At 39.4% G+C, this 26,692-nt stretch overlaps 2 protein-coding genes across 5 annotated transcripts in view; one reads left to right on the top strand and one right to left on the bottom strand.

The window, feature by feature from the left end:
* The window catches only part of LOC128865413 (glutamate receptor ionotropic, kainate 2), a 62,131-nt gene that overhangs the window by 25,545 nt on the left and 9,894 nt on the right, over window positions 1-26,692 (top strand). Inside the window, exons 1-5 of one of the 4 annotated variants that reach the window (XM_054105775.1) lie at window positions 8,419-8,508; window positions 12,509-13,075; window positions 16,020-16,169; window positions 22,324-22,386; window positions 22,823-23,029. In XM_054105775.1, the coding sequence (XP_053961750.1) occupies window positions 12,979-13,075; window positions 16,020-16,169; window positions 22,324-22,386; window positions 22,823-23,029 (517 nt within the window). In that variant the 5' untranslated portion in view covers window positions 8,419-8,508; window positions 12,509-12,978. Of the gene's footprint in view, window positions 1-8,418; window positions 8,509-12,219; window positions 12,433-12,508; window positions 13,076-16,019; window positions 16,170-22,323; window positions 22,387-22,822; window positions 23,030-23,193; window positions 23,305-26,692 lie in introns of those variants that run through there. The other 3 variants (XM_054105773.1, XM_054105774.1, XM_054105776.1) reach the window with 3 other exon arrangements.
* Window positions 7,376-8,477, bottom strand: LOC128865414 (cilia- and flagella-associated protein 299). Its single transcript, XM_054105777.1, has 3 exons — window positions 8,433-8,477; window positions 7,874-8,233; window positions 7,376-7,814 (listed from the first exon to the last, which is right to left on the bottom strand). Exons 2-3 carry the CDS (start codon window positions 8,189-8,191, stop codon window positions 7,419-7,421), a joined length of 714 nt encoding a protein of 237 aa, XP_053961752.1. The 5' UTR covers window positions 8,192-8,233; window positions 8,433-8,477; the 3' UTR covers window positions 7,376-7,418.

A 26,692-nucleotide genomic window follows, 5' to 3' on the forward strand; every position in this document is an offset into this window, starting at 1 on the left:
GATGGCTGTCCTTGCTAGGGGCCCACTTGGACAAAAAATGGAAAATTTGTTCGTTGTGATTGGTATCGCAACCTGTATGGTTACAGGGGGAGGTGAAGGGGAAAGGAGAAGGGAAGAAACAAGACAGGTAGAAGAAAAAGGAAGAAGGGGCTTTGGAATAGAGGATGACGACCAACAGTCGTGATTTACGTTTTTAATAACCGCTTCAGGCTTCTCCTTTCCTCTTTGACTATCTACCCTCATTCCAGAGCTACAAATACAATGGGCTTTTTAGACTGAGTGTTTTTGGAGCCATCAAATCTCTTGGAGTTCCTTGGCTTGGCCTATTCAAATTTCAACCGCTTCAGGCTACTGATGAATTTCACCTGATTTGTGATATTTAAACCCGCAATATCCGCCGGTGTAGCGAAAATATGAGAGCCCAGATGTATAAACCTTTGCTCGACGAGAGCAGGGCAGTTGAGAAGAAGGTGCTGAGATGAGTCCATTTCGTCCTCCAGTCAGCTTCTGCAGAAAGGATTTGAAGCAATCCCAAGCCACAACGCATGGGCACCTAACCGGGCATGTCCGGTAAGAATACTTAACAAATTCGATAGCTGCGGCTTTGTTAGTCTTAGAGGTTCTCTCGAGCGCCGCCGATCTATCCGTGGCCAGAAGGAACTCGTGACTTTGCACGTTTGCGCACTAGCTCGCTGAGTTGGCGCAAGGCCAAGACCACAGGTTCTCAAAGGAACTCCAATCATCTCAAGTTGCAATGAAGCCGTATCAGCCGGCCCAGTAGTTTTCCACTATACCGCTGTGACCGGGAACCCAAATGAGCCTAATATCGAAGTATTCCGATGCAATCGAGAGAGAAGTCAGGCATTCCCCGACTAGTTTCGAGCGCACAAACAACGAGTCCAATACCCTAATTGCCGCTTGGCTGTCGGAGTAGATGTTCACCTCCTTTACGGTAATTACAGAAGCGAGCAAGTAGTCCAATGCTTTCTTAATTGCGACTACTTCCGCTTGGAAAGCACTACCGAGGTCCGGAAGCTTAAGTTTGAGCTTGATGGTGAGATCCTCGCAGAATGATTCTCCACCAACTCTTTCGTCTAACTTCGAGCCATCCATAAACATGCCGTTTGCTATGTCCTGCCTCCAAATGTTACATTCTGCCGACTCTTCTCTTTAGATGTAAGGAACGCTTTCAATAGCGTAAGATGGGCGGACATGTCAGCCGCCTTAGATCGAAGGTTCAAAATTACGGCATACCTAGAGCGCATAATGGAGGATGGTTCCATGTGTAGAAGTCCACGCAAGTGGGGAAAGTTACTGATCGCCATTCACTTGGGAGTGGCCAGGACGATTCTTCTACATATGGTTCAAGCAGCTCACAACGGCCGGGATTAGCCCACGTATCCTCTGGGTAGCTTCCGAACACCCGTTCGGGAGTGAGCTAACGTGAGAAGGCGAAGCATTCCAGGAAAGCTGGTTGTGCGCTGGGTTTGGGACCCGCCACTTAAAAATCCCCCCCAATGAAAAGAATTAACAAGCCTCGGATGAGAACTGCCTTTACTGATGACGACCCCTGCAAACGAAATAAGGAATATGATTTGAGGGCATGCACCTGGAATGTCCGGTCCCTTAATGGGGAAGGTGCCTCTGCCCGGCTGGTTGATGTCCTCGTGAGAGTAAAGGCTGACATCACTGCCATCCAAGAGATGCGATGGACGGGGCAAGGTAAGAAAACCATAGGACCTTGCGACGTCTACTACAGCTGCCATGTAAAGGAGCGCAAATTCGGTGTCGGATTTGTTGTGGGAGAGAGACTTCGTCGCCAAGTACTGTCGTTCACTCCGGTGGACGAGCGTCTCGCAACAATCCGCATCAAAGCCAGATTTTTCAACATATCGCTAATTTGCGCCCACGCCCCGACGGAAGAGAAGGACGATGCGACCAAAGATTCCTTCTATGAGCGCTTGGAACGTTCCTATGAGCGCTGCCCCCGCCACGATATAAAAATCGTGCTTGGCGACTTCAACGCCAGGGTGGGCAAGGAGGGAATTTTTGGTCCCACAGTCGGAAAATTCAGCCTGCACAACGAAACATCCGGTAACGGACAGAGGCTGATCGACTTCGCCGGGGCCCGAAACATGGTAGTCTGCAGCACCAGATTCCAGCATAAAAAGATACACCAAGCTACCTGGCTGTCTCCTGATCGGAAAACGCGAAACCAGATCGATCATGTTGTGATAGATGGAAGACACGCTTCTAGTGTATTAGATGTACGCACGATCCGAGGACCCAACATCGACTCGGATCATTACCTTGTAGCAGCCAAGCTGCGCACCCGCCTCTGTGCAGCAAAAAACGTACATCTACCTGCGCAAAGAATGTTCGACATCGAAAAGCTGCAATCACGACAGACAGCCAGAAGATTCGCCACTCGACTCTCGCTCCTGCTCTCGGAGAGCACTGCCCAACAAACCGGCATGCGCGAGCAATGGAGCAACATTTCTCGTTCCCTACGTACCGCTGCCGAAGAAGAAATCGGATTCCGGCGAGCCCGAAAAAACAATTGGTACGACGAGGAATGTCATGCTGCCGCAGAAAGAAAGGATGCCGCCTATAGAGCCACGCTGCGATCGGGCGCAACGCGAGCCATGTGGGATCGCTACAGAGAGCTGAAAAAGGAAGAGAGACGTATTATCCGACAGAAGAAACGAGAGGCCGAAATACGTGAGTGCGAGGAGCTTGAGATGCTGGCCAATAGGAACAACGCCCGAAAATTTTACCAGAAAGTTCGGCGGCTTACAGAAGGTTTTAAGACCGGGGCGTTGTCCTGTAAGAACAAAGACGGTGATCTGGTGACTGACGTACAGAGCAATCTTAAATTATGGAGGGAACACTTCTCGAACCTGTTAAACGGTGACAGCTGCGCATGTCATAGAGAATGTGAAGATCCCGATACCCCAATCGTTGACGACGGAATTGTCGTTCCGTTACCCGACCATGACGAGGTGAGAATAGCAATATCACGGCTAAAGAACAACAAAGCCGCGGGCGCCGACGGACTGCCGGCTGAGCTATTCAAACATGGCGGCGAGGAGCTGGTAAGGTGCATGCATCAGCTCCTATGCAGAATATGGTCGGATGAAAGCATGCCTGCCGATTGGAATTTAAGTGTGCTCTGCCCAATCCATAAGAAGGGCGATCCTGCAATTTGTGCCAATTACCGCGGGATTAGTCTTTTAAATATCGCCTATAAGGTTCTAGCGAGCGTATTGTGTGAAAGGCTGAAGCCCACCGTCAACCAACTGATTGGACCTTATCAGTGTGGCTTCAGACCTGGAAAGTCTACCATAGACCAAATATTCACAATACGCCAAATCTTGGAAAAGACCCATGAAAGGAGAATCGACACACACCATCTTTTCGTCGACTTCAAAGCTGCATTCGACAGTACGGAAAGGAGTTACCTGTATGCCGCGATGTCTGAATTTGGTATCCCCGCAAAACTAATACGGCTATGTAAGATGACGTTGCTCAACACCAGCAGCGCCGTCAGAATTGGGAAGGACCTCTCCGAGCCGTTTGATACCAAACGAGGTTTCAGACAGGGTGACTCGCTGTCGTGTGACTTCTTTAACCTGATGTTGGAGAGCATCGTACGAGCCGCAGAACTTAATCGCTCAGGCACAATTTTTTATAAGAGCGTACAATTGCTGGCGTATGCCGATGATATTGACATCATCGGCCTTAACAACCGCGCTGTTAGTTCTGCCTTCTCCAAACTGGATAAAGAGGCAAAGCGAATGGGTTTGGTGGTGAACGAGGACAAAACGAAGTACCTCCTGTCTTCAAACAAACAGTCGGCGCACTCGCGTATCGGCACCCACGTCACTGTTGACAGTTATAATTTTGAGGTTGTAAAAGACTTCGTGTATTTAGGAACCAGCATTAACACCGATAACAATGTCAGCCTTGAAATCCAACGTAGAATCTCTCTTGCCAACAAGTGCTACTTTGGACTAAGTAGGCAATTGAGTAGTAAAGTCCTCTCTCGTCGAACAAAACTAACACTCTACAAGACTCTCATCATGCCCGTCCTAACGTATGGCGCAGAAGCTTGGACGATGACAACATCCGATGAAGCGACGCTTGGAGTGTTCGAGAGAAAGATTCTGCGTAAGATTTTTGGACCTTTGCACGTTGGCAACGGCGAATATCGTAGACGATGGAACGATGAGCTGTATGAGCTTTACGACGACATAGGCATAGCGCAGCGAATAAAGATCCAGCGGCTTCGTTGGCTGGGTCATGTCGTCCGAATGGATACAAACGCTCCGGCTTTGAAAGTATTCGATGCGGTGCCAGCTGGTGGTAGCAGAGGAAGAGGGCGGCCTCCTCTGCGTTGGAAAGATCAGGTGGAGAGGGACTTGGCTTCACTTGGAGTGTCCAATTGGCGCCGGTTAGCACGAGAAAGAAACGACTGGCGCGCTTTGTTAATCTCGGCCAAAATCGCGTAAGCGGTTATCGCGCCAATTAAGAAGAAGAGAAGAGCGCATAATGAGGAATTACTTGCGAGACCGCAAACTCGTCTATCAAACCCCAGAGGGTTCTCGTTGTATAGACGTCCCATCCGGAGTGGCACACGGACTAATTCTCCATCCCGACTTGTGGAACACTAGTTATGACGAGGCATTTAATATAGAAATGCCCGATAGTATATTACTTTTCTAATCGTATACACAGATGATATCGCCGTTATGATCATAACACTAAACCTTGAAGAAGCTCGTAGAAAACTTAATCAAGTTATGATACCGACACAAATGTGGCTAGATTCACGTGGCCTCAAATTAGCTACAGAGAAAATGGAGCTAATACTTTTAACTAAGAAGCACCTCCCCTTAAAAGTTAGCATGCAAACTTGCTCAAATACGCTAACCTCAAGAAAGGTCCTAAAGCACCTAGGCATAAGACTGGGCTGAAGACTAACCTCCTGGGCCCAAATAAAACATCTAGCAAAGAAAGCCGCTAAGATGACATTCCTACTCACCCACAGCTAGTGGTAATTAGAGCCCAGGGCTCGATAATGATGTGCTCGCAACTGGTCGGGGAATACCCTGGATTATCTTTCGATCATTTCCAAATTCTTTGATTTAGGCTCAGTTGGATACCTGTCTACTGAGGTATTGCAGAAAACTGTTTAGTAGAAGAGCTGGATAGACAGAAGACCTCTGAGGTGGTATCCTCGTGAGAAGGTCATAAACTTGCATGGTCGCGTGATTCTTTTGGCAACGGGTGGAACAGAGGGAACTTGTAAGGCTAACAAAGCGTCAACTCTCGAGTTTTGTGGGTGCCCTTTCCGGACATTGCTTGCTAGTATGCGTGCTGTGTGACTCGGCATTACTTTGAGTACCTACTCCTTAGCTGTCCTACTATTGAGAGGGTCACGTTTTGGGCATCTTGGCTCACTTTTTGGTGAGGCAGGTATATATATTGGCTACCTTATGTATTTCATCAGTAGAATGAAGCAGTTCCCATAACCGTAATTCAGGCATCGTTGAATGAAAAAGTAAAAGAAAGTAAGTATTATATAGGGGTTTCCAATAACAGGTGTTAGATGTTAAAGAGGAGAGATGATTAACGATTTTTTATGGCCGAAATTCGATCGTATTGATCTGGACAAAGTTTATTTTCAACAAAACGGCGCTACGTGCCACAAAGCAACGAAACTATTGATCTTTTACGAGAAAAGTCTCCGGACCGTCTTATCTCTCGAAGAGCTGATCACAATTGGCCACCGAGATCTTGTGATTTAACACCTTGTGATTTTTTTCTTTGGGGCCACGTGAAAGAGCAGGTCTACGCCAACAGTCCAGGATCGATGCACGACCTCAAATATAGAATTCGTGAGGGTATGGAGGACATAGGGCAGCCACTTTGCAATTCAGTTATGGAAAATTTCATGAAAAGGATATTGTCCTGTAAGCGTGGTCGTGGTGGTCATTTGCCTGATGTTATTTTCCACTATTAATGGCATACCTTCCTCTTTATAATGAAATAAACATCCGATCATTTATATTACAAAATAGCATTTTTCTTTGAATATCAAAGTAACACCTCTTATTGGAAAACCCTTTATTATTGGTTAAACCTTTCTTTTGACGCCTCAGAAAAGAAATTTTACACAAAAACGTAAGGAAAATATTTGACCTTAATCAAGTGAGAACGAGCTTAAATGTAATTTCAGTCTTAGAATCCAGCTCTGCGACCAGATAGACTTCAGGAATCGAAGTATCAAATCTATCAATGACCAAAAACTTGCTTGAAAGGTTAATAGTTTTCTTCAGCCATGTTAGGTGCGCCATGCTGAATCGCGCTGTTGATCAATAAAAATATTATAAAGACATCTACATTCTACAGAAACTAATATATATCACTATTTTCTCACGCGAGGGTCGGGGAATAAGTACTTAGCGTTTTTTACCGAAGAATTTTATTTAAAGAAAAAACAATAATTATATCAATTATATATTCGTCGTTGTGTTTACAAACTCTTCTCATCTCTCGACTAATTTGTTGATGCCATTCCGCCAAATATCGGCAGGTCTGGTGTTAAAGAAGTTGTTGAGCCACTTTTTAAGTACCTCTTTGTCATCGAAGGTAACGCCTTTCATACGGTTTGACAGGGAGCTGGTAATCGGTCGTTACAAGAATCGGAGAATACGGCGTTTGCTGAAGGACTTCCCATTCGAGCTCTTAAAGTGCGGCTTTGACGACTTCTTCAACATGCAGCCTGGCACTAACGTGAAGGAGTATAGTTTGACCATGTCGATCAAGTCTTTTCAGTCGAATAGTCTCATTCATGCAGTGTAGCTGGACCTGGTTGTCCGTGGCATTCTTTGCGAGCATTTCCCAGTGCACCATACCCGCTCAGTCGAACCAAACACATATCCTGACCTTTTTTGTATGAAGATCCGGCTTGAATCTCGGTTTTGTCGTATCTCCTGGAGCCATCCAATCCGTTCTTTCTTTCATATTGATGTATAGGTACCATTTCTAATCTCCCGTGACTAATCGGTACAAAAAGCGCTGTTTATGACCGCGTGTTGCTGGAAGGCGACTTTCTTTCTGTATGGCGGCCATCGTAGCCGAACAGGTTCGAAACTCTGTGCATGACAGGGGGATGTGAAGCGAGTTGGAAACCTCTTTCCATTAATTTTGCTAGCACAACTGCTGAGGCGTGCCAAACCTCTAACTTTCCATGAACTTTTGAAACGTCCGCTCCACTGCTCTTGAAAGGCTTACAAACCACAAACGCCATTATCTTAAAAGTAGCATAAAAAAGCGACAAATACGTCCAATATATTATGTAAAAAGTATTTAAAGAAAAATTATCATATAAAAAAAAAAAAAAGAAGCAAAATCTATATCTTCTTTCGAATCACATGATCATAGAATATTACATGCCCATATTTTTCCGAGAAATGCATTTCGCGCGTGCAATTATTCGTATACATTTCACGCGATACATCGACACAGATTTTTTTGTGATCACCGCTATGCATGAACAACAGACCATTCTCGACGTCGTGCAAAACTGCATAGTTTTCCGAATGATTATAGTTCACAGTGCCCTTATGCCAATCGTAGAAGCTGAGATCTGTGGGTTTCGGACGTAGTTGAATGCGCTCTTGAAAAATTCCCAGCCAATCGGTGCAATTTTCGGCCATCAAATTTGCCTGTCTCAGACTGTGTTCGAAGTCAATGTAGCCTGAAGCTTCGAAGCCCGATTTGAAGCGATGCTTAATAAAGATGATGGTCTGCAAACGAAACGTCTTTTAACGCTAACTGAAAACAAACTCTTTTCGCGCCAACCCACCGATATGATTTTCTGCGTATTTGGTTGTTCACGTCGTGCCAACTCGAGCAGTACTGGATCGTCTGAGGTCATATTTTCACTGAATAGCATTGCCGATTTTTTGGTCGGCCACAACGATTCTTGTACGGCCGCCTTCCGCTTCTCATACTGCTCGGGCGTGTAGATTTCGGACGCCGAACGATAACCAAGTTCGACTAGCATACGACAGAAGCGTATGTTGCGTAGAAAGTGAATGTCTTTACGCGTAATGAATGTGTCCAAATAGTCCTCGTAGGTGGGACAGTCCAGCAGAAACATATCCTGTTGTCCGGCACTCATTTTGCTGTTGTTTTATGGCTGCTCGTTTGAGTTGGAGGTTTTCTGAAAATATTTTTGTTTTATGATTAATTCTGGCTTGATTTTTATTAGATTATCTTAGTTAGTAGACATTTTTTAGTAAAGACAGTAGCTTAAACAAATATATTTATCAGTAACTTTAGGCGTTTATTTTATTCAAAATGATTTGAATTTTTAATATTTTCGTATTATTGTATTTTTCTATTCTAGAAATTTATTTTACACCAAATGCCGGTACGTTTCCTATTAATGTCAATTTTACACAAAAATCGGTTTTCATTGTGGATCACTTTGGTGTTGTAAGTACTTGATTCGGTATGAGTGAATTGATTTCATGAGTAGTTTGTATCGGCGTATTTCTTTCGAGTTCCACAGATCATCAGCTCTAAGCAGTACAGAAAGAAGCTTGCCGTACACTGTTGAGTTTCAAGTAGTTTTGCAAGGCAATTTCGAAAAAAAAATTTAGAGTCTTCTTACATTTTTCGTAATATTTTCTGCATTTTAAAGTCGGATCTTAATGTGTGATATATCGTGGTTTTTGTCTCGAGAAGACAATTTAGTTTGTTTCGAAATTCATTCACCTCAACTACTCCGCTTTAGGACGAGCCTAATGGCAGTAAATGAAAGCCCGAAAACCATTAGTTTTCTCTTAAGGAGATATTCTGATTGTTCCTGTACAACTATTTTAAATAATTTTTTTTATTGTCGAATGTAGGGATGGTCTTTTTATATATGACATATCTATGTTTTTGCCTCGAGGCTACCATTTTATTTTTTATTTGAAAGGTCGTTCACTTCAAATACTTCTCTCCTAATACATCGCCTTTAAGATCGGCCTGTAAATGTCGAAGATGTGACGAAAAATGTAGAAAGGCCTAAGGCCGTTCCGCCTAAAAAAAATTTCGAAAATGCATTGCAAAAACATTTTAGAATTAGCACCGCAATGTGAATTATTATTATTATTTCTTCTTGTAAGAGTGCACTAAATTCGGTACCAACTCCAAACTTCGGTTTTCTGCTTCAACAAAAGCATTTCAAGCACAGAGAGGTGGGAAGAGAGTGTCTATGCTCCACTTGGCATTGTAGCCATTTATACAAATAGCTGAAAGCTTCTTAGCACAGTTGAAGAGGACACATTTTCGCGAGTCCACCCCCAAGGCTTGGGTTGCTAAATTTCTTTAGTGTCCTTCAAATATCATATTTATAGAGGCCGCAGAACAACTTGGAACTTTTATATATAAATATGATTGGCGCTTAAACCATTTGTGGGTCTTTGACCGAGCTCCTCCTCCTATTTGTGGTATGCGTCTTGATGTTTTTCTACAAATGGAGAGCAAAACGACACTCAGAGGTTTGCTCTTCTCTGCCGAGGGGGACCGCTATTAGAAAACACTTTTTCCATCCATTGGTGTTCCGTGCTAGAGTTTTTGAACCTGTTTACTTTTGAATGGTAGTGACGCACCAACTCGGCTTTGGCGGCCACAGAACAGCACCTTTACAAGGAAATGCATTCATCTTAAGTGCTCTGCTCTCATTAACTTTTAAGTCTAAATTTGCGTTGCACTACCGAAGATCTGTACCAGAAACGTTTGAACAAAACAGATACTTGAAAAGCGAGAAGAACGCGCAAGAGAAGTTACGCCCAGATAGATTATCTCTGGAAGAGACCACCACATTGGCATATCCCATACTTACTTACTTAACTGGCAACTACAACCGATGGTCGGTCTTGGCCGCTACCAAAATGTTGCGCCGATCGATTCTGGATTGCGCGCGTTGACGCCAGTTAGAAACACCAAGGGCGGTCAGGTCGTCGTCGACTTGGTCTTTCCAACGTAGATGAGGACGTCCTTTTTTGCGATTTCCCCCAGTTCATATCGAAAATACCATCTTCTTTGCTGGAGCGTTATTTTCTCTTCGCTCAACGTACCCTAGCCAGTGCAGCCGCTGAATTTTAATGCGCTTTACTACGTCGATGTCGGCGTACAGCTCGTGGTTACATCTTATTCGATATGCATTATTCACGTAAATCGGAGCATAGATCTTGCGATGAATTTTTCTCTCGAAACCTTCTAATAGCCGCTTATCTGTGTTCGTCATTGTCCAGAACTCAGCGCCATATAGTAAGACCGGGAGGATAAGTGATTGATATGGCTTTTTTCATGCTTTATTAATTGCCTACACAGCCCAAAGTAGCACCTGTTGGCAAAAGTTATTCTTCGCTGGATCTCTTGGATGACGTTGTTGTTGGTGTTACTGCTGGATCCTAGGTAGACAAAGTGCTTGACTACGCCGAACTCGTAACTGTCAATCGCAACCTGCTGTCTAATACGCGTAGACTCTTTGGTTGTTGACACAAATTACTTTGTCTTGCCCTCATTTAGCGCAAGACTCTCTGACTACTCGCTGAAGAATACCAACAATGTCGATATCATCAGAATAAGCGAGCAGCATGACACTTTTAAAGAAAATAGTGCCGGGGATGGCGATGTTGGAAATCGCACGATAAGGGATCGCCTTGTCTGAAACCGCGCTTCGTTTAAAATGGCTCCGCAAAACCTTTTACCAATTCTCACTGCGCTGGTGTGTGTTAGGGTCAACCTGCAAAGCCAGATGACCTTTGCAAGAATGCCATGGCGTTATACAGGTGATCCCTTATCGTACTGTCGAATTCAGCTTTGTACTCGACGAAAAGGTGGTGGGTGTCGATCTGCTTCTCTTGGGTCTTCTTCAGGATTTGGCGTAGTGTGAAAATCTGGTGAATAGTAGATTTACCAGACCTGAAACCACACCGATAAGGCCCAGTCAGAGAGATGTTAGTCGCTGGGTATGCCTTCATCCGACCATGTTTTACTTATGAGTATTTACATGCTTTTCGTTAGTTCATCACCTCCAGCTTTGAAGAGCTCTGGCGGTAGGCCATCCGCACCCGCACTTCTCAAGACCTCGTCATAGTCGGGTGGTGGAACGTTGACACCGTCATCAGAAAAAGCACTACTCGGATCAACTCCTCCATTGGTTGAGGTGTTCGCGTCATCATCATTTAGTAGCTCTGAGAAGTGACTCCTCCATATCATCAGCATGGTCTGTACGTCCGTTACCAGGTTTCCGTTTTTGTCCCTGCAGAAAGAGGCTCCGCTGTTGGAACCATTCGTCAGGCGTCTTATTCTTTCGAAGCAGGCAAATTTATGCGGAACAGCTCAGGAGTTGCGCGGCGTCATATATGAAAACTTATAGCGGTTGGAGATGAAAGATACTTTTCAACCCATCTCTATCCCATTAATCATTGCAACCAGATCATATTATTAACATCTGGAGTCGTTTATGCGATTGATTCTAACTAATTAATTTTTAATTGTGAGCACATACATATGTACATACATACATATTTACATGTCCAGCCCATGATGACACAGTACCAACTTGATTTGGAGAGGCATACAATTTTGAGTGGAACGAACATAAATCGCTGCCAGGAAGTAAACAAAGAACGCGATATTGCTTCTGGCCTAAATTTACTGGCAAAGCAAATCAATGAAAATACATATTCCCGTTGCCACAAAGGCTACAAAGGAATTTTACATTTGTTGTTGTTTATATTTTTATAGACCAAAAGGGCGACACAGCAAACGACAACAAACGACAGCGAGTGCAATACGAACGAGAGGCAAAGACCGGTCGCTCGTATGCCAGATCGAACGGCCAGTCGAGCGGTCGGTCGGTCGGTCGGGGCGTGCTCGGCTAAGTAAGTGCAATACAAATGTACACAAGTGTGTGTGGAGGCCAAAAAATGTCCGCGGATCAGTGTCAGAGCGCGGTTGGTATTTCCAAAACACAAATATGTACACACACACACAAGAGCGTGAGCAATAATATTGGCCGATAGGAATTTGAGTGTCGTTCGCTGTTGTTGTTTTTTTTTCAGTTATTACTGCCACTCTAGTGTTGTTTGTATGCTTGCGTCTAGGGGGAAAACAAATACATTCATAGAAAATATAAACAAATACATTCATAGAAAATATAAACAAATACGAATGAGAGCGACAGCTCGTTAAGAAAAGCCGACGACAGTCAATGCAATAAAGCCTTGTACCGCAATGTTGACAGCGACAGTAACAGCAACAGCAACAACAACTATAACTAATAGATGAAAAGAGCGGAGAGCAGGCAAAAATAACAACAGCAAGCGCACGGCGCTAATAGCAGGAAGCAGAATTTTTTTAGTGAATAGTGCACATTTTTTCTTTGAAGAAAATATGCTTATTTTTAATAATTTTAATTTTTTTTATGTCTCTCAAGGCGAACAGCGGAATGTCTAAGAGGCAGCAGGAGCAGTCGCAATGTGGGAGATGTGAAGTTAAGAAATATTGTCTAATTATTTCCGTGCCGTCGCCATGCTCAGTGTGCGCTAAATTTTTCTACGACTGGATGGTTGCTGGTACAAATTCAAAAATATTTCGAGTGTGTTTTCGAATGGAGGCGGCGATGGTCGCGACCGCGTTGTGGCAATAGTAATGTGAAGTGAAGTGAAAAAAGTCACAGAAATAAATGGAATAGAAAAAAATATATATTTATAACACGGGCATGCAATTAATTTTTACGTAATATTTTGAATTTGTTTTTTATATTAAATTTGTAAAAAAATGTGACTTCTTATGTGAAATGTGATTGATGGTTTTTAAAAGTAGACACTTAAATAGATTGTTTAAGAAAAATCTTGGCATTAATTGCGAGTAAAACGTGTTTCTAAACTGGTTACACTGTGAAAAATGCATATCGGAAGCATTTTCGGCCCACTGCTGCTGCTGATCGTAGTCAAGATCACACACGAATTCAACGATGGCGGCAAAGTGGAAGTGAAAGTTGGTAATGAAGTGAAGAGAAAATGTTAAAAATCGCAGTATTTAGGTGGAAACGAAAAATTTTCTGTTAAAGACAATATACATAGATGAAGTCAAAAGTTCTGAGCGTTTTCTGATTTGGAGTGAGTGCAACGAGTCACATTGTATGCCGTTTGAAAGGTGACATTTGAAAAGCAATAAAATAAAAGCTCTTTGAGAATCTTATGCTTGGTGAAGCATTGGGTGTTACCCAAAACGGTGGAAAAAGAAAAAAAATCGATACATTGTTTAGCACAACAGTACGACACAGTGAAAAGTCGGAGCAGATGGGTAAAAAATGTGAGGGAGCCCCAAATTGTATCAAATACAACAGCAAAGCGGTGGTTCAAGCAATTAAGCTTTGGATGGCAAAGATGAAGCACGCTATGGGAGCTCAATCGTCCCGAATTTCGAGAAAAATCGTGGAGTCGGACCAGAATGTGAGCCTTATTCCATTGTGCAGGAAAATGGGGACTAGCCAGAAAACTGGCTTGAAAATGGCTGGTCTCAGGAAGAAGCTCCATGTATGTAGGTGTGCCACACGACTGGATACAAAATAGCTTAATGCTATTCTTTGCTAGAACGTAAACTCCGTGCATTAAGCACTGAAAAACTTTTTTCTAATAGCGGTCGTCTTTCGGCAAGCAATGGCCAGCCTCCGAATGTATTTCTGCCATAAAAAAACTCCTTACAAAAAAACCATTTGCCGTTCGGAGGCGGCTTAAAATTGTCGGTTCCACAAATAAGAGGAGAAACTCGACCAAACACCAAATAAAATCGCACCATTTTTGGAGCGGATGCTAACCGGGTAATGTTCACATACAAGAACAACAACCGAAACAAGTTGTGCTCAAATCGACGAGAGCCTATCGAAATAAGTAGATTAGATTTGTGGGGGATTGTATAAGTCCAAGCACTCAGCCAGGAGACCATTGTACTACACCCGGATAGATTTCAGTAGAAAAAATGGAGAGATAGGAAAGATAAAATTTGGGTGGTACGAGGGAAAAAATAGTTTGAAGTCACTCTTCCACAAATCTCATGGATTTATTGATGAACCTTAAGAGATCCGGAAGAGAAAGAGAACGAACTTTATCCATACTCAGTATATCGCAACCCAATATCCTAAGTCTAATTCTGGAAAACGTCGGACAGCTACAGAGAATATGCTCTGCAGCGTCGTCCTCCTCAAGACAGGATAGACATATCGGACTGTCGATGACCCTCATGGCAGCTATATGCTGACCACAGGCGTTGTGACCTGTGATTACACCCACCAGTACTCTCAGGTCCTTTCGGCTGAGTTTTAGGAGAAAGGTCGCTATTTTCCTGTTTGGTTCTTTCACAAAGCACTTGGCTACTTTGCTCGAGTTCAATCCAGACTAACGTCTTCTATGCGTAGACCTCATGATGTCGTCAATCTGTAATATCACATTGTCCAGGCACCCAAATAAGACTAACTTTGTTGTGTTTTGTAACACTTTATTTTTGTCCTACATTCACCGACTAACTTGGAAGAACAGCGTGCGTTAGAAAGGGCTTTCAGTGCAGCTGGACTGTCACTACAAATTCCAATACTGCTACTCCGCCACTTTTTCTCAATTAGCCAGTATGCCATTAGGCAACATCAACACGCACACCACAAATAGGAGGAGGAGCTCGGCCAAACACCTAACAGAAGTGTACGCGCCAATTATTTATTTATTTTTTTATTAGGCTAAGACGAATGGGTCTGGTGGTGAACAAGGACAAAACGAGTACCTCTTGATCAAACAAGCAGTCGGCGCACTACGACGGCGTATCGGCACCCATGTCTCTGTTGACAGTTATGATTGCGAGGTTGTAAGAGACTTCGTTTATTTAGAAACCAGCATTAACACCGATAACAATGTCGGCCTTGAAATTCAACGGAGAATCTCTCTTTCCAACAAGTACTACTTTGGACTAAGTACAGGTAATTGAGTAGTAAAGCCCTCTCTCGACGAACAAAACTAACACTTGACAGGGCTCCCACCATGCCCGTCCTAATGTATGACCTAATGAAGCGACGCTTGGAGTGTTTGAGAGAAAGATTGTGCGGAAGCTTTTTGAACCTTTGCACGTTCGCAAGGGCGAATATCGCAGGCGTTGGAACGGTGAGCTGTATGAGCTTTACGACGACATAGACATAGCGCAGCGAATAAAGATCCAGCGGCTTCGTTGGCTGGGTCATGTCGTCCGAATGGATACGAACGCTCCGGCACGGAAAGTATTCGATGCGGTAGCAGCTGATGGTAGCAGAAGAAGAGGAAGGCCTCCTCTGCGTTGGAAAGATCAGGTGGAGAAGGACTTGGCTTCACTTGGTGTGTCCAATTGGCGCCGGTTAGCACGAGAAAGAAACGACTGGCGCGCTTTGTTAAACTCGGCCGAAATTAAGTAAGCGGTTATGGCGCCAATCAAGAAGAAGACGGAGAATAAGAAAAAGAGGAAGAAGAAGAAGAAGAGGAAGAAGAACAAGAAGAACGGCTAAGACAACATCATCATGAGTTGCTCCTACCAGGTCAGACACTCAAATCGGACTTCTCCGCCAACAACTTGAAGCAGGCGATCGACCTGAATTGACTATTAGGAAGAGAATTGCCTTCTATGAAGCAAGAGTTGCCTTCTTTAGCAATATTTCGCAAGCTCCGAGAGCTTGGATAAGAGCTTCCATCATATTCGCCGCATAGTTCAAATCTGGTGTCATGCGATTATCACCCTTTCCAGCATTTGCATTCGATCTTAAAAGAATAATAATAAAGGGATGGAAATAAAGGGAAAACGCTCAGAATTTTTATTTCACCTAATTTTTTATTTTTTGGACTCTATGCGCTGAGTAAAGTTTTATCTTAGGTTTCATATGTATAACTCGCGCCATCGTTTGTGAATATTCTAGTTTCTATTCCTTGCAGGCGTACTTTTCTTTCGCGACGAGGGCGATATTGAAAAGAGTTTTGACGAGGCATTCCGTGTGATTAATAACAATCAGTTATTTGGTGTAAGTTTCGAAACGATTAAGCGGTATGTGCCCAGCGATGATAGCTATATACTCCAACAGTTAAGTAAGTATCTATGCATGATGAAGAAAATGTGTATTTGTATGTGTGAATTACTGATGTATGAAATGACGAATGAAATGTAAGGAAAAATTTCATAACCAAAAAGGATTTAGAAAAATTTTAAATATTTATTGCATCATAAATCTATGTTCTTATACAGTTATTTGTATAAACAATACAAAAACGAAATATGCAAAAAAAAAATTTAATTTATTTTTTAAATTTAATTTTAATTTTTTTTTTTTCGTGTTTAATATCTGCAGAGGCTAACTTCAATGTTCGGTTTTTTTTATTATCGAATTTTTTACTGAAAAAATGTATAAGGTTAGTTCAGGTTACAGTGGCTGCCACCCTGTATGCTGCAGAGCAACCTACTTAGGTCAATTGACCTGTTGTAATACCCATAGAAGAACGAATTTTAATACACCACTGCTTCTCTTTATTGAAACGCTGGAAATACTGAGTGTCCATCGATCTCAAGTACGCGAAATATTCGAAGAATTACTTTTTAAGATAGTGATTTCGACTTTTAGCCTGAGTGGGATTTTTTGTGTTAGTTTCTTTGTCGGGACAAACTAGCAAGTGCAGCATTCAAACAACATTAAGTCCATTGAACTCGAGTTCCCTTTTTCATTGTCTTTAAATCTACCCGATCTCCGAAGAAATCTGAGTAGATCTTGTGGTGCCAAGGAGCCTAAGTGGTCGCTCCTTAACACGTCAGTGCCAAAGACCTCAAGCCTGATTCGAGCGAAGGCTGGGCAGACGCCCATATAAAGTGGCTGGCTCGCCATCAGTCCAACCACCTACCTAGTGTCCCTTCGGCTTAATGACAGAAGGATCTGCAACAGTTGGTCGGATATGACAAATAACATCAGTTTTGTCCATCTGCAGCCTCACTCAGCCAGCCAAGCTTGCGTGTGGGTTGAAGTAACCTATTTGCTAACCGTGGCTTTGATGGCTGCAGAAGGGAGTGGCAGAACGGGCTCGGGGCCGAAGAAGTTGCGGCTAGCAAATGGGTTGCTTAATTGGCCTCCGAGCCCATCTTAGCTAAAAAGTCAGAAGTCTCATTACCCACGAAACCCACGTAGCCCGGGACCCATGTTAGCATGAGGATATTATTTCTACCGGTAGCTAAGAGCACGGTGTAGTTTTGTCCAGCTGGAACTGTGCTCGGTCATGGAGCCATCCGGGAAAATGCGTCATTTCAGAGTTTGACCACAATTGAGCCTTTGGCAGCACCACAAGGTATCTCTTTTCGACCACGACTCCTGATGGCATGGAGTCAAGAGGCATAGAGAGGATCATTGAATCGAAATCCATGCTTTCTCTGTTGTCCAATGCCGGATAGGAGCCGTACCGATTCCCATTGTGTTTTAGCCTGCAGATGGCCTTCAGCATCTAGTACCGGGCCTGAAGTAGTCGGAAAAGCTCCAGATGGCCATAGTGCGTTGTGATAATAGTTCTTATAATAGCTACTAGCTTACTACTAGAGAACCCCACGTTTTCCCAAAGACACGTTTGCACTGCGAGGCTGTCAGTGCTTTGAATGACTTTGTTTCAACGAGTGACTTCCAAAGGAGTTTACTATCGAGGATTATTGCAAGATATTTGATTTCTTTGGATAGCTGAATTGTGACTCCTTTTAACTTAGGCAGAACGAGTCTATCAAGCTTCCTTTCTTTTGGTAACAAGGACAATACCTGTCTTGGTAGTGTTTGCCGATAACCCATTGGCACATCACCAAGAGTCAATCATATCACAAGAACGGTCAAGCGAGATTAGCTACTCAGACCTTTTTCCATTGATCCGAAGAAGAAGTTTGTAAGAGGGTAGACGGGTGCTCATGTTAAGATCAGAAGTTACTGAGTGTCTGATGCGTTGTTCTCAGGTAGTATAATAAAGTGAAGGTTTTGCCTTAATCGCCGTCGCCTTGATTTAAAAAATGTTCTTTGTTGATGTATTGTACATAAGAAACATAAATTTTAAGGAGGAAAAGTTCATCAGTGGCATTTTTGAGGAACTTCAAATTCGACTTTATTATACTAAAATTGAAAGATCTATAAAATTGTGTATTCAAAAGTTTTGCTAAGTTTCTGGTTAAAAAGTTGAAATTTTTGATAAAAGTTTGAAGATATTTTTTTTTTTAATTTCGTTAAAGTTTGCACGTAACCGAATAGGTTGGTGCGTGACTACCATTCGGAATTCAAAGAGAACGTAGGTTCGAATCTCGGTGAAAGACCAAAATAAAGATAATTTTTTTCTAATAGTGGTCGCCCCTCGGTAGCAAATGGTAAACCTCCTAGTGCCATGAAAAGCCTCCTTATAAAAAATATCTGCCGTTTGGAGTCGGCTTAAAACTGTGGGTCCCTCTATTTTGGAGGGGTAGCTCGGCCAAACACCCAAAAGGGTGTATGCCTCAATTATATTTACTCGTATATATATAAGGTAGGGTTCCGTCGTCTACTGCGTTGAGTGGTGTGGCCACTAAAACAAACCTTCCTCCTCTTCTGAAGGGTCTCCCTTCCCGGAACTACTTTCTGCATTACTTCGGGAGGGCTCAGAAAGACGTCCAACGACGATAAAATGGACCAGTTCTATTCACCCACGCCTGCGTCCACCATGCTTGTAGCCAGCTTCATGCTATAGGCTCGTCATCTTATGTCTATGTCTGTGAGGCTTCGCTTTATGGTGCTGCATTGAGGTCTATCTCTTTTTTCGGTAACACGCCTTCAATATATCTTTTAACTGTATTCCAGTTATCCCCGCGTTTAAGCATCTTGTCGATCATATTGGTCGGCGCGTTGTCGCCAATCTGCTTCCTCAGAACATCACTTTTCACGAACCTTCTGTCGCAATTACAAAATGTGTGTCCGACGTCATCGCTCGGTGCTTCGCAGTATATGCATCTGGGGTCACTTACCTTACCCATGCGGTATAGGTATTTTCGGAAGTACCCGTGGCCCGAGAGGAACTGAGTCATAAAATAGCCCACTTCCCTGAAATTCCCTTGATCTCATTTACTTATTGTAGGAATGAGCTTCGCCGTTCATCTACCTCTCGATTCAGTGTCCCATCAGCTTTGCCACTGCTGCATAGCTTGGCATCTCCGTTCCGCGGCGTTAGTGGTGGCGTGAAGTAGGCTTAGGCAACTCTGAGTGCCGCTGTACGTTGTACAGCCTTCAGTGCCTTGTGCTTGGCTTTACAGTTTAGCGCATCTCCCCATATTTTGCTGCCATATAGGAGTATTGCGCACCGCATCTGGGTCCAGAACGTAAGCCTCCAATATAGCTGAATGACCCTGTATTTCATCGCTTTTTGAGTTACTAGGGCTTTGTCGCCTAGTCGCATGCTGATCTCGAGAGGTATGTCGCCTCGTGTCATCAGGATTGCTTCGGTATTATGTTTAATGAGCTCCATGCCATGGTCCTCAAGCTAAAATTGGGTTCTTAACATGACTTGGTTCAGCTGCATCCTGGCATACTCGGTATCTCGCGCTGTTATGATCGCCGCTATATCGTCCGCGTGCCCCACCGGATATGTGTCAGAGATCTGGGCCGAGTATAGATTCTTCAGCTGCGTCAGATATTACCGCTTTAGTTTCTTGACCATCTGGTGTACCGTACATAACTTCACGCTCGCTCTGGAGGATCCTTAGCAGTTATGCAGGTGGGCAGAACCTTTCTCGCAGTACTTTTATTATTTCCATCGTAAGCTATTGAAGGCCTTTCGTCATCAAGCGTTGCCAGGAAGATGATGCGTCTCGGGTAGGAATGTTCGCCGTGAGTACGGTCTACTTTGCTTACCACAACCTGCGGCACCCATTGTGCAACCCAATACTTGAGTCAAAATATTGCTTAGACTGCCCAATGAGATTCCTCGGGCTTCTGCCAAATCTCTTTCAGTCACTCTATGATTTTTCAATACCCATAGCTTATACTTTTTCACGATTTCTGGTGTTCTTGCTGTTTTTGGACGTCCTTGACGTGGATCGTCTTCAAAACGTTTAAGTTCAGCTACCCATCTTTTTACTAATCGATGCCGAAAAGTTCTTATACACTTTGAACATTCGTTCATAAATTTCCTTTCGCTTTAAAACCTTCGAAAAATAAAAATTCAATCACTGCCCGATACTTGATTTTTTCCATTGATACTAAATAGCTTATAAACAAATAATGAATTGATATTTTGAAATGAAATTTATCAACATAGCAAAAAGAATGTGTAAGCTAGTAGCAACGGCCTCTCTTATCGAACCGCGAAAATTATTGAACAACCTAGTAAGGCACCAAACTGTGACCTTTTGGTCGTGAAGAAACTGTTGCTCAATTAATTAAGGTTTCTCGGTGGTAATATATAAAACAGACAATTTGGCTTACTTACTCCTCCTTTAAATGTGAAATATGCCTCGGTAGGCGTGAAAATGTTTCGATTTTTAGTTTTTATAATTGAAAGTTTTGAATTATAAGTTCGCGCGTTTTTTAAAGGTGGTTTTAAAATTAATAAGAAAGATGTTTAAAGTATTTATTAATCAATAATATATTTTCCTTCATTATTTACAATGTCTTCCCAACCTTTAGGCAAATTTTTAATTCCTTGCCCAAACAATTTTTTGTCCTTGGAGGCAAAATACGCTTCGATATCACTTTTTATACCTTCTTTTGAGGAGTAGTTTTTGTTACTCATATGGAATTGAAGTCCATGGAAAAGGTGGTAATCGCAAGGTGCAATATCCGGAGAGTATGCTGAATGCGGCATTAGCTCCCATCCGAGCTCGTTCAGCTTACCTTATGTTTGCCTTGCGGTATGAGGTCTTGCGTTGTCGTGGTGAAACAAAACTGTGCGTCTATTCACTAAAAACGGTCGATTTGTTTTAAGTGCCTCATTCAGGTTTGATAGCTGATGGGAATAATAATCAGCAGTTATCCTCTGGTTTGGTTCCAGAAGTTCATAAGAAACAATAATCCGTAACCCACCAAATCAGGAGAATCTTCTTGGGGTGAAGTCCATCTCTAGGGTTCTGGGTCCGTTCTGGTGTTTCATCTTTATCTAACAATTGGCGTTTGCGAACAGGATTATTGTGAAGGACCCATTTTTCATCACCAGTAACGATACGGTTCAAAAATTTTTCATTATTAAGCCGTTGTAGAGCTGAGAACCCACATTGACTCTCTGCTGAAGGTTGGCGACGGAAAGTCTATGCGGAACCCATTTCTCCAGCTTTAAAACCTTTTCCAACTGAACCAGGTGCCTGTGAATTGTTCCACGTTCCACGCGATGGATTTAATCTCTGAGCTTTCATATCGACTATCAAATTTGGCTCAACTTCCACGAGTTCGAGCAAAGCGTCGGAGTTAAAGACTTCAGGACGACCAGCGCGCAGGGCATCCTCCACGTCGCAGTTACAACTTCGGAATTTTGAAAACCACTTTTGCGCAGTCCTTACACTCACGGTATCCTCTCCGTGAACAGTGTTGATTTCTGCAGCAGCAGTTGTTGCATTTTACCCCTCTTATACGCGTTCGAAGATTCCATTTTATTTTTTAACAAAACGTGCTTCTATCCGCGATTAAAATCACTTGTTGAATGCCCAATATATCAAAGAAAATATAAATCGTTCAGTTGTATTGCGCGAATAATTTTTTGTATGCAAAAATCGTACAAATGTACGATATGTATGTATGTATATTTCAACATACGCGCTCTTTCGGAGTGACCTGTTTCATAATATAAATGTCTTCGACATCGCGCTTCCAACGCGGTATCAGAATAACCAGCCCGAGACTTCTGTCAAAAGGTGTAAAGTTTTATGATTTGCCGATGACTTAAATGGCCTATCCACATTTTTGAATAATTAAATAAATTTTCTAATAATTTAATAGAATTACTCACAGTGTTCGTTGTCACTCTGTTGGAGAATCATGCAGCTGATATGTTATGCGAGTGTAAAAAAAGATACAAAATATTTCAAAATTCCTTCATGCGTTTTTTTCCAAATTCTAAGTTAGTAGGTGTAAAAATGCTTACTGAACAATTGCGAGATTGCTATTAATTTCTTTAATAAATTTTGGTTGTGCATAAAAATTATTATTTTTTAAATTTAAAACATTTTCACTTTCAATTAACAATCTTTCTTATTTGTCTCTTCCAAACATTTCAGCTTGTGAATTGCTTTCAGATGGCGTTGCTGCTATTTTCGGACCAAGTTCAAAGGCGTCTAGTGGTGAGTGGAATCAAATGCGACGAAAAATGCGCCAACACTTTTGCTGCTGCTATTTGGTTTTTATTCTTTGTGATCGAAAAGAATTTATGTATGTAATATACATATATACATATGTATATATATATTTATGTGTATATGTATATTATGTATGCATGTATGTATGCATGTATATATGTATGTATGCACTCGTAGATACATACGTACGCAATGCCAACGCTGTGAGCTTGAATATATTTATGCATGCATTTCGAACTGGTTGGAATGCATTTTGGAAAAATAAATAAATTACTGCAAAGAAGAAACTACTGTGAGAAATTCGAAGCTTCAACGGACAATATAAAATAATATACATTTGAGATTATTTATTTTTTGATTGTTATTTGCCAGCTCTAAATGAATGGTTTCTATCAAAAATTTTTCACATTCTCATTCTCAGACATTGTTGCGGTCATAGCCAATGCCACTGGCATTCCACATATAGAATTCGATTGGAAATTTCAATCCACATTTCAAGAGCGCGTCAATAATCGAATGACTGTCAATGTGGCGCCTTCGATAGCGATGATCTCAAAGGCTTACTTCAGCATTATCAAGTCCGTTTACGAATGGGAGCAATTTACGATTGTCTACGAGACCCAAGAGGGTGGGTTGGAAATTGTGTTATAGAATAATTTTTTTTTTCTTATTTATTTATTATTTTTATTATTGAGTTTATTATTTTGTTTAATGCTATGATATTTCATTTATTTTTTTATAAAATGTTATTTCACCTTATTATATTTTATTGTTTAATGCTATGATATTTCATTTATTTTTTTGTAAAATTTGATTTTATTTTATTTTATTCTATTTCATTCTTTAATTTACTTTTTTCTTTTTTTTTCTGTTATTATTCAATTGTCTACGAGACCCAAGAGGGTCGGTTGGAAATTGTGTTATATAATAATTATTTTTTTTTCTTATTTTTTTATTATTTTTATTATTGATTTTATTATTTTGTTTAATGTTGTGTTATTTAATTAATTTTTTTATAAAATTTGATTTCTTTTTTTTATATTTTATTATTTAATTTACTTTTTTCTATTTTTTCTATTATTCAACTTGGTTTAATATTATTTTATTATTATTTTCTTTTATTTTTAAGTTAATTTAAATAAATTTTATTATTCTTTTCAACTTTTTTTTAATTTAATTTAATTTTTATTTATTTCATTTCATTACTTTTGAAAGATATTTAATTTTATGATGTTTTATTTCAATAATTTTTAATATTTTTTTTAATGAATTTATTTGCTTATATGTTTTTATTTATATTTTTTCGATTTTTTTTATTTTTTCTTTTATTTGTTATTTTATTTCAGTTCTTATTCTTTCATATTTTATTTTTTTAATAACTAATTGAGTTTTTTCACTCAATTTGAATTTATATTATTTTATTTTATTTATTGTATTATTTTCTTTTATTCTTTAAGTTAATTTAAATAAACTTTATATTATTCTTCTGAACTTTGTTTAATTAAATTTAGTTTTAATTTATTTTACGTAATAATTTTTGAAGATATTTAATTTTAAATTGTTTTACTTCAATAACTTTTAAAACTTTTTTTTTTAAATTAATTTATTTTTTCATATGTTTTTAGTGTTTTTTTTTTAAGTTTTTCGTTTTTATGTTATATTATTTTAGTTTTCATTTTTATAGTACTTTATTTTTTTATTTTTTTAGCTAATTAATTTTTTTTTCATTCAAATGGATTTCATATTATTTTATTTTTTATATTCTTTTAATAAGATAGTTTAAGTTAATTTAAATAAATTTATTTAAGTATAAATAAATTTTATATTATTCTTTTGAACTTTTTTTAATTTAATTTAATTTAAATCTATTTCATTATTTTTGAAACATATTTAATTTTATTTTTAATTTTTTTTCAATAATTTTTAATCTTTTTTAATTAATTTATTTTTTGTATGTTTTTAGTTTTTTTTTAATTTTTTCGTTTTTATGTTATTTTATTTTAGTTTTCATTTTTATGATACTTTATTTTTTTATTTTTTTAACTAATTAATTTTCTTTTCATCCAAATTGATTTTTATTATGATTGATATTATTTTATTTTATTTTTTATTTTCTTTTAATTAATTAAATAAGATAGTTTAAGTTAATTTAAATAAATTTATTTAAGTAAAAATAAATTTTATATTATTCTTTTGAACTTTTTTAAATATAATTTAATTTAAATTCATTTCATTAAATTATTTTTGAAATATATTTAATTTTATTTTTAATTTTTTTTCAATAATTTTTAATCTTTTTTAATTAATTTATTTTTTGTATGTTTTTAGTTTTTTTTTAATTTTTTCGTTTTTATGTTATTTTATTTTAGTTTTCATTTTTATGATACTTTACTTTTTTATTTTTTTAACTAATTAATTTTCTTTTCATCCAAATTGATTTTTATTATGATTGATATTATTTTATTTTGCTTTTTATTTTCTTCTAATTAATAAAATAAGATAGTTTAAGTTAATTTAAATATATTTTTTTTATTTAAATAAATTTTATATTATTCTTTGAACTTTTTTTTATGTAATTTAATTTAAGTTTATTTCATTTCATTATTTTTGAAAGATATTTAATTTTATTTTTAATTTTTTTCCATAATTTTTTATCTTTTTTTTAACTAATTTATTTTTTTTTATTTGTTTCTATTTATATTTTTTCAGTTTTTTTTTAATTTTTTCGTTTCTGTGTTATTTTATTACAGTATTTATTTTTATTATATTGTACTTTATTTTGTTTTATTTTTTCAAAGAACTAATTTTTTTTCATGCAATTTGATTTAATATTATTTTATTTAAATTGTTATTTTTTTATTACTCAAGTTTATTTAAATAAGTTTTATGTTATATTTTCAATTTTTTTAATTGAATTCAATTGGAATTTATTTATTTTTTTTGATTATTTATGTATGATATTTTATTTTATGCTGTTTTACTTCAATAATTTTTAGTAATATTATAAATTAATTTAATTTTTCTGTATGTTTTTATTTATATATTTTATTATATATTTTCTTTCGTTTTTATGCTATTTTATTTCAGTTTTTATTTTTATTGTACTTAATTTTGTTTGATATTTTTAATTAATTTATTTATTTTATTTTTATTCAATCTGAATTAATATTATTTAATTTTATTTTTTTCTGTTATTATTCAAGCCGATTTAATATAATTTTATTTTATTGTATTTTTTAAATTTATTTTATTGAATCTACTTAATTTTAACTGAATAATTATTTCATTTTTTTCTTTTATAAATATTTTGTTTTATTTTATTTATATAATGGGTATGGGAATAAGTTTCCGCTCTCGTGAAAGAGGTGTCATTGCTGATACTATTTTTGTGTTCACTCTAGTAATATATTGGTAATTTGAAGGGGTATATGTGAGGTCTGGATCGCAGTAGTTGACATTCGTTTGAAGCGTAAAGATCCTTTTTTATCTGACGTCAAAAATGTCTACGTTTGTCCCGAAAAAACAGCATTTGCGGAAGTCATGCCTTTTAAAAAAAAGTGCAGCTGAAACGTGTCGTATATCGATCAACATTTACGGTAATTAAATACAACTTTTAAAGAGTGGTTTCGACGCTTCCAAAGTGGCAATTTCGATGTGAGTGATAAAGATGGCGAAGAGGCACCGAAAAAACTCGAAGATACTTAACTACAAAAATTCTGGGATGAAGACTCACGTCGAACCCTTAATGATGTGTCAACAGAGTTGGATGTTGACAGATTGACAGATCAACCGCCGGTAAACGTTTGCACGTGATGCGAATGGTCCAGAACGCAGGTAACTGGGTGCCACATCAATTGAAGGAGTGGAGGAGAGATATTGAGAGTCGTTTGGTGACTTGTGAGATGCTTCTTGAACGGCACAAAAAAAAGGTTTTCTGCATCGCATCGTCACTGGCGATGAAAAATGTATCTATTACGATAACCCTAAGCATCGAAAATGCTGAAGCCTGCCAGGTGAATCAGGTCCACCGACAGCGAAAAAAATATTCATGCTTCAAAGGTTATATTGTGCATCTGGTGGGATCAGAAGGGTGTTATCTATTATGAACTGCTTAAACCATCTGAAATCATCACTGGCTATCGTTACCGACTCTCAAAGAAATGACAAACTGATTTTGCTGCATAACAACGCCAGGGCCCACACTTTGCTAAATCGGTCCAGAAATATTTAGAGGGACTGAATTGGAATAACTTGCCCTGCTCGTCGTATTCCCCAGGCATTGCACCTTCGG

Source organism: Anastrepha ludens, chromosome 5 (genome assembly GCF_028408465.1).
Source record: "Anastrepha ludens isolate Willacy chromosome 5, idAnaLude1.1, whole genome shotgun sequence".
Classification (NCBI taxonomy): Eukaryota; Metazoa; Arthropoda; class Insecta; order Diptera; family Tephritidae; genus Anastrepha; species Anastrepha ludens.

Excerpts from the sequence above, each read along its gene's own strand:
- LOC128865414 (XM_054105777.1), bottom strand. The coding sequence starts at position 8,191 with ATGAGTGCCGGACAACAGGATATGTTTCTGCTGGACTGTCCCACCTAC. Across the intron at positions 7,815-7,873 it reads ATACGCAGAAAATCATATCG|ACCATCATCTTTATTAAGCA; the intron begins GTGGGTTGGCGC and ends TTTCGTTTGCAG.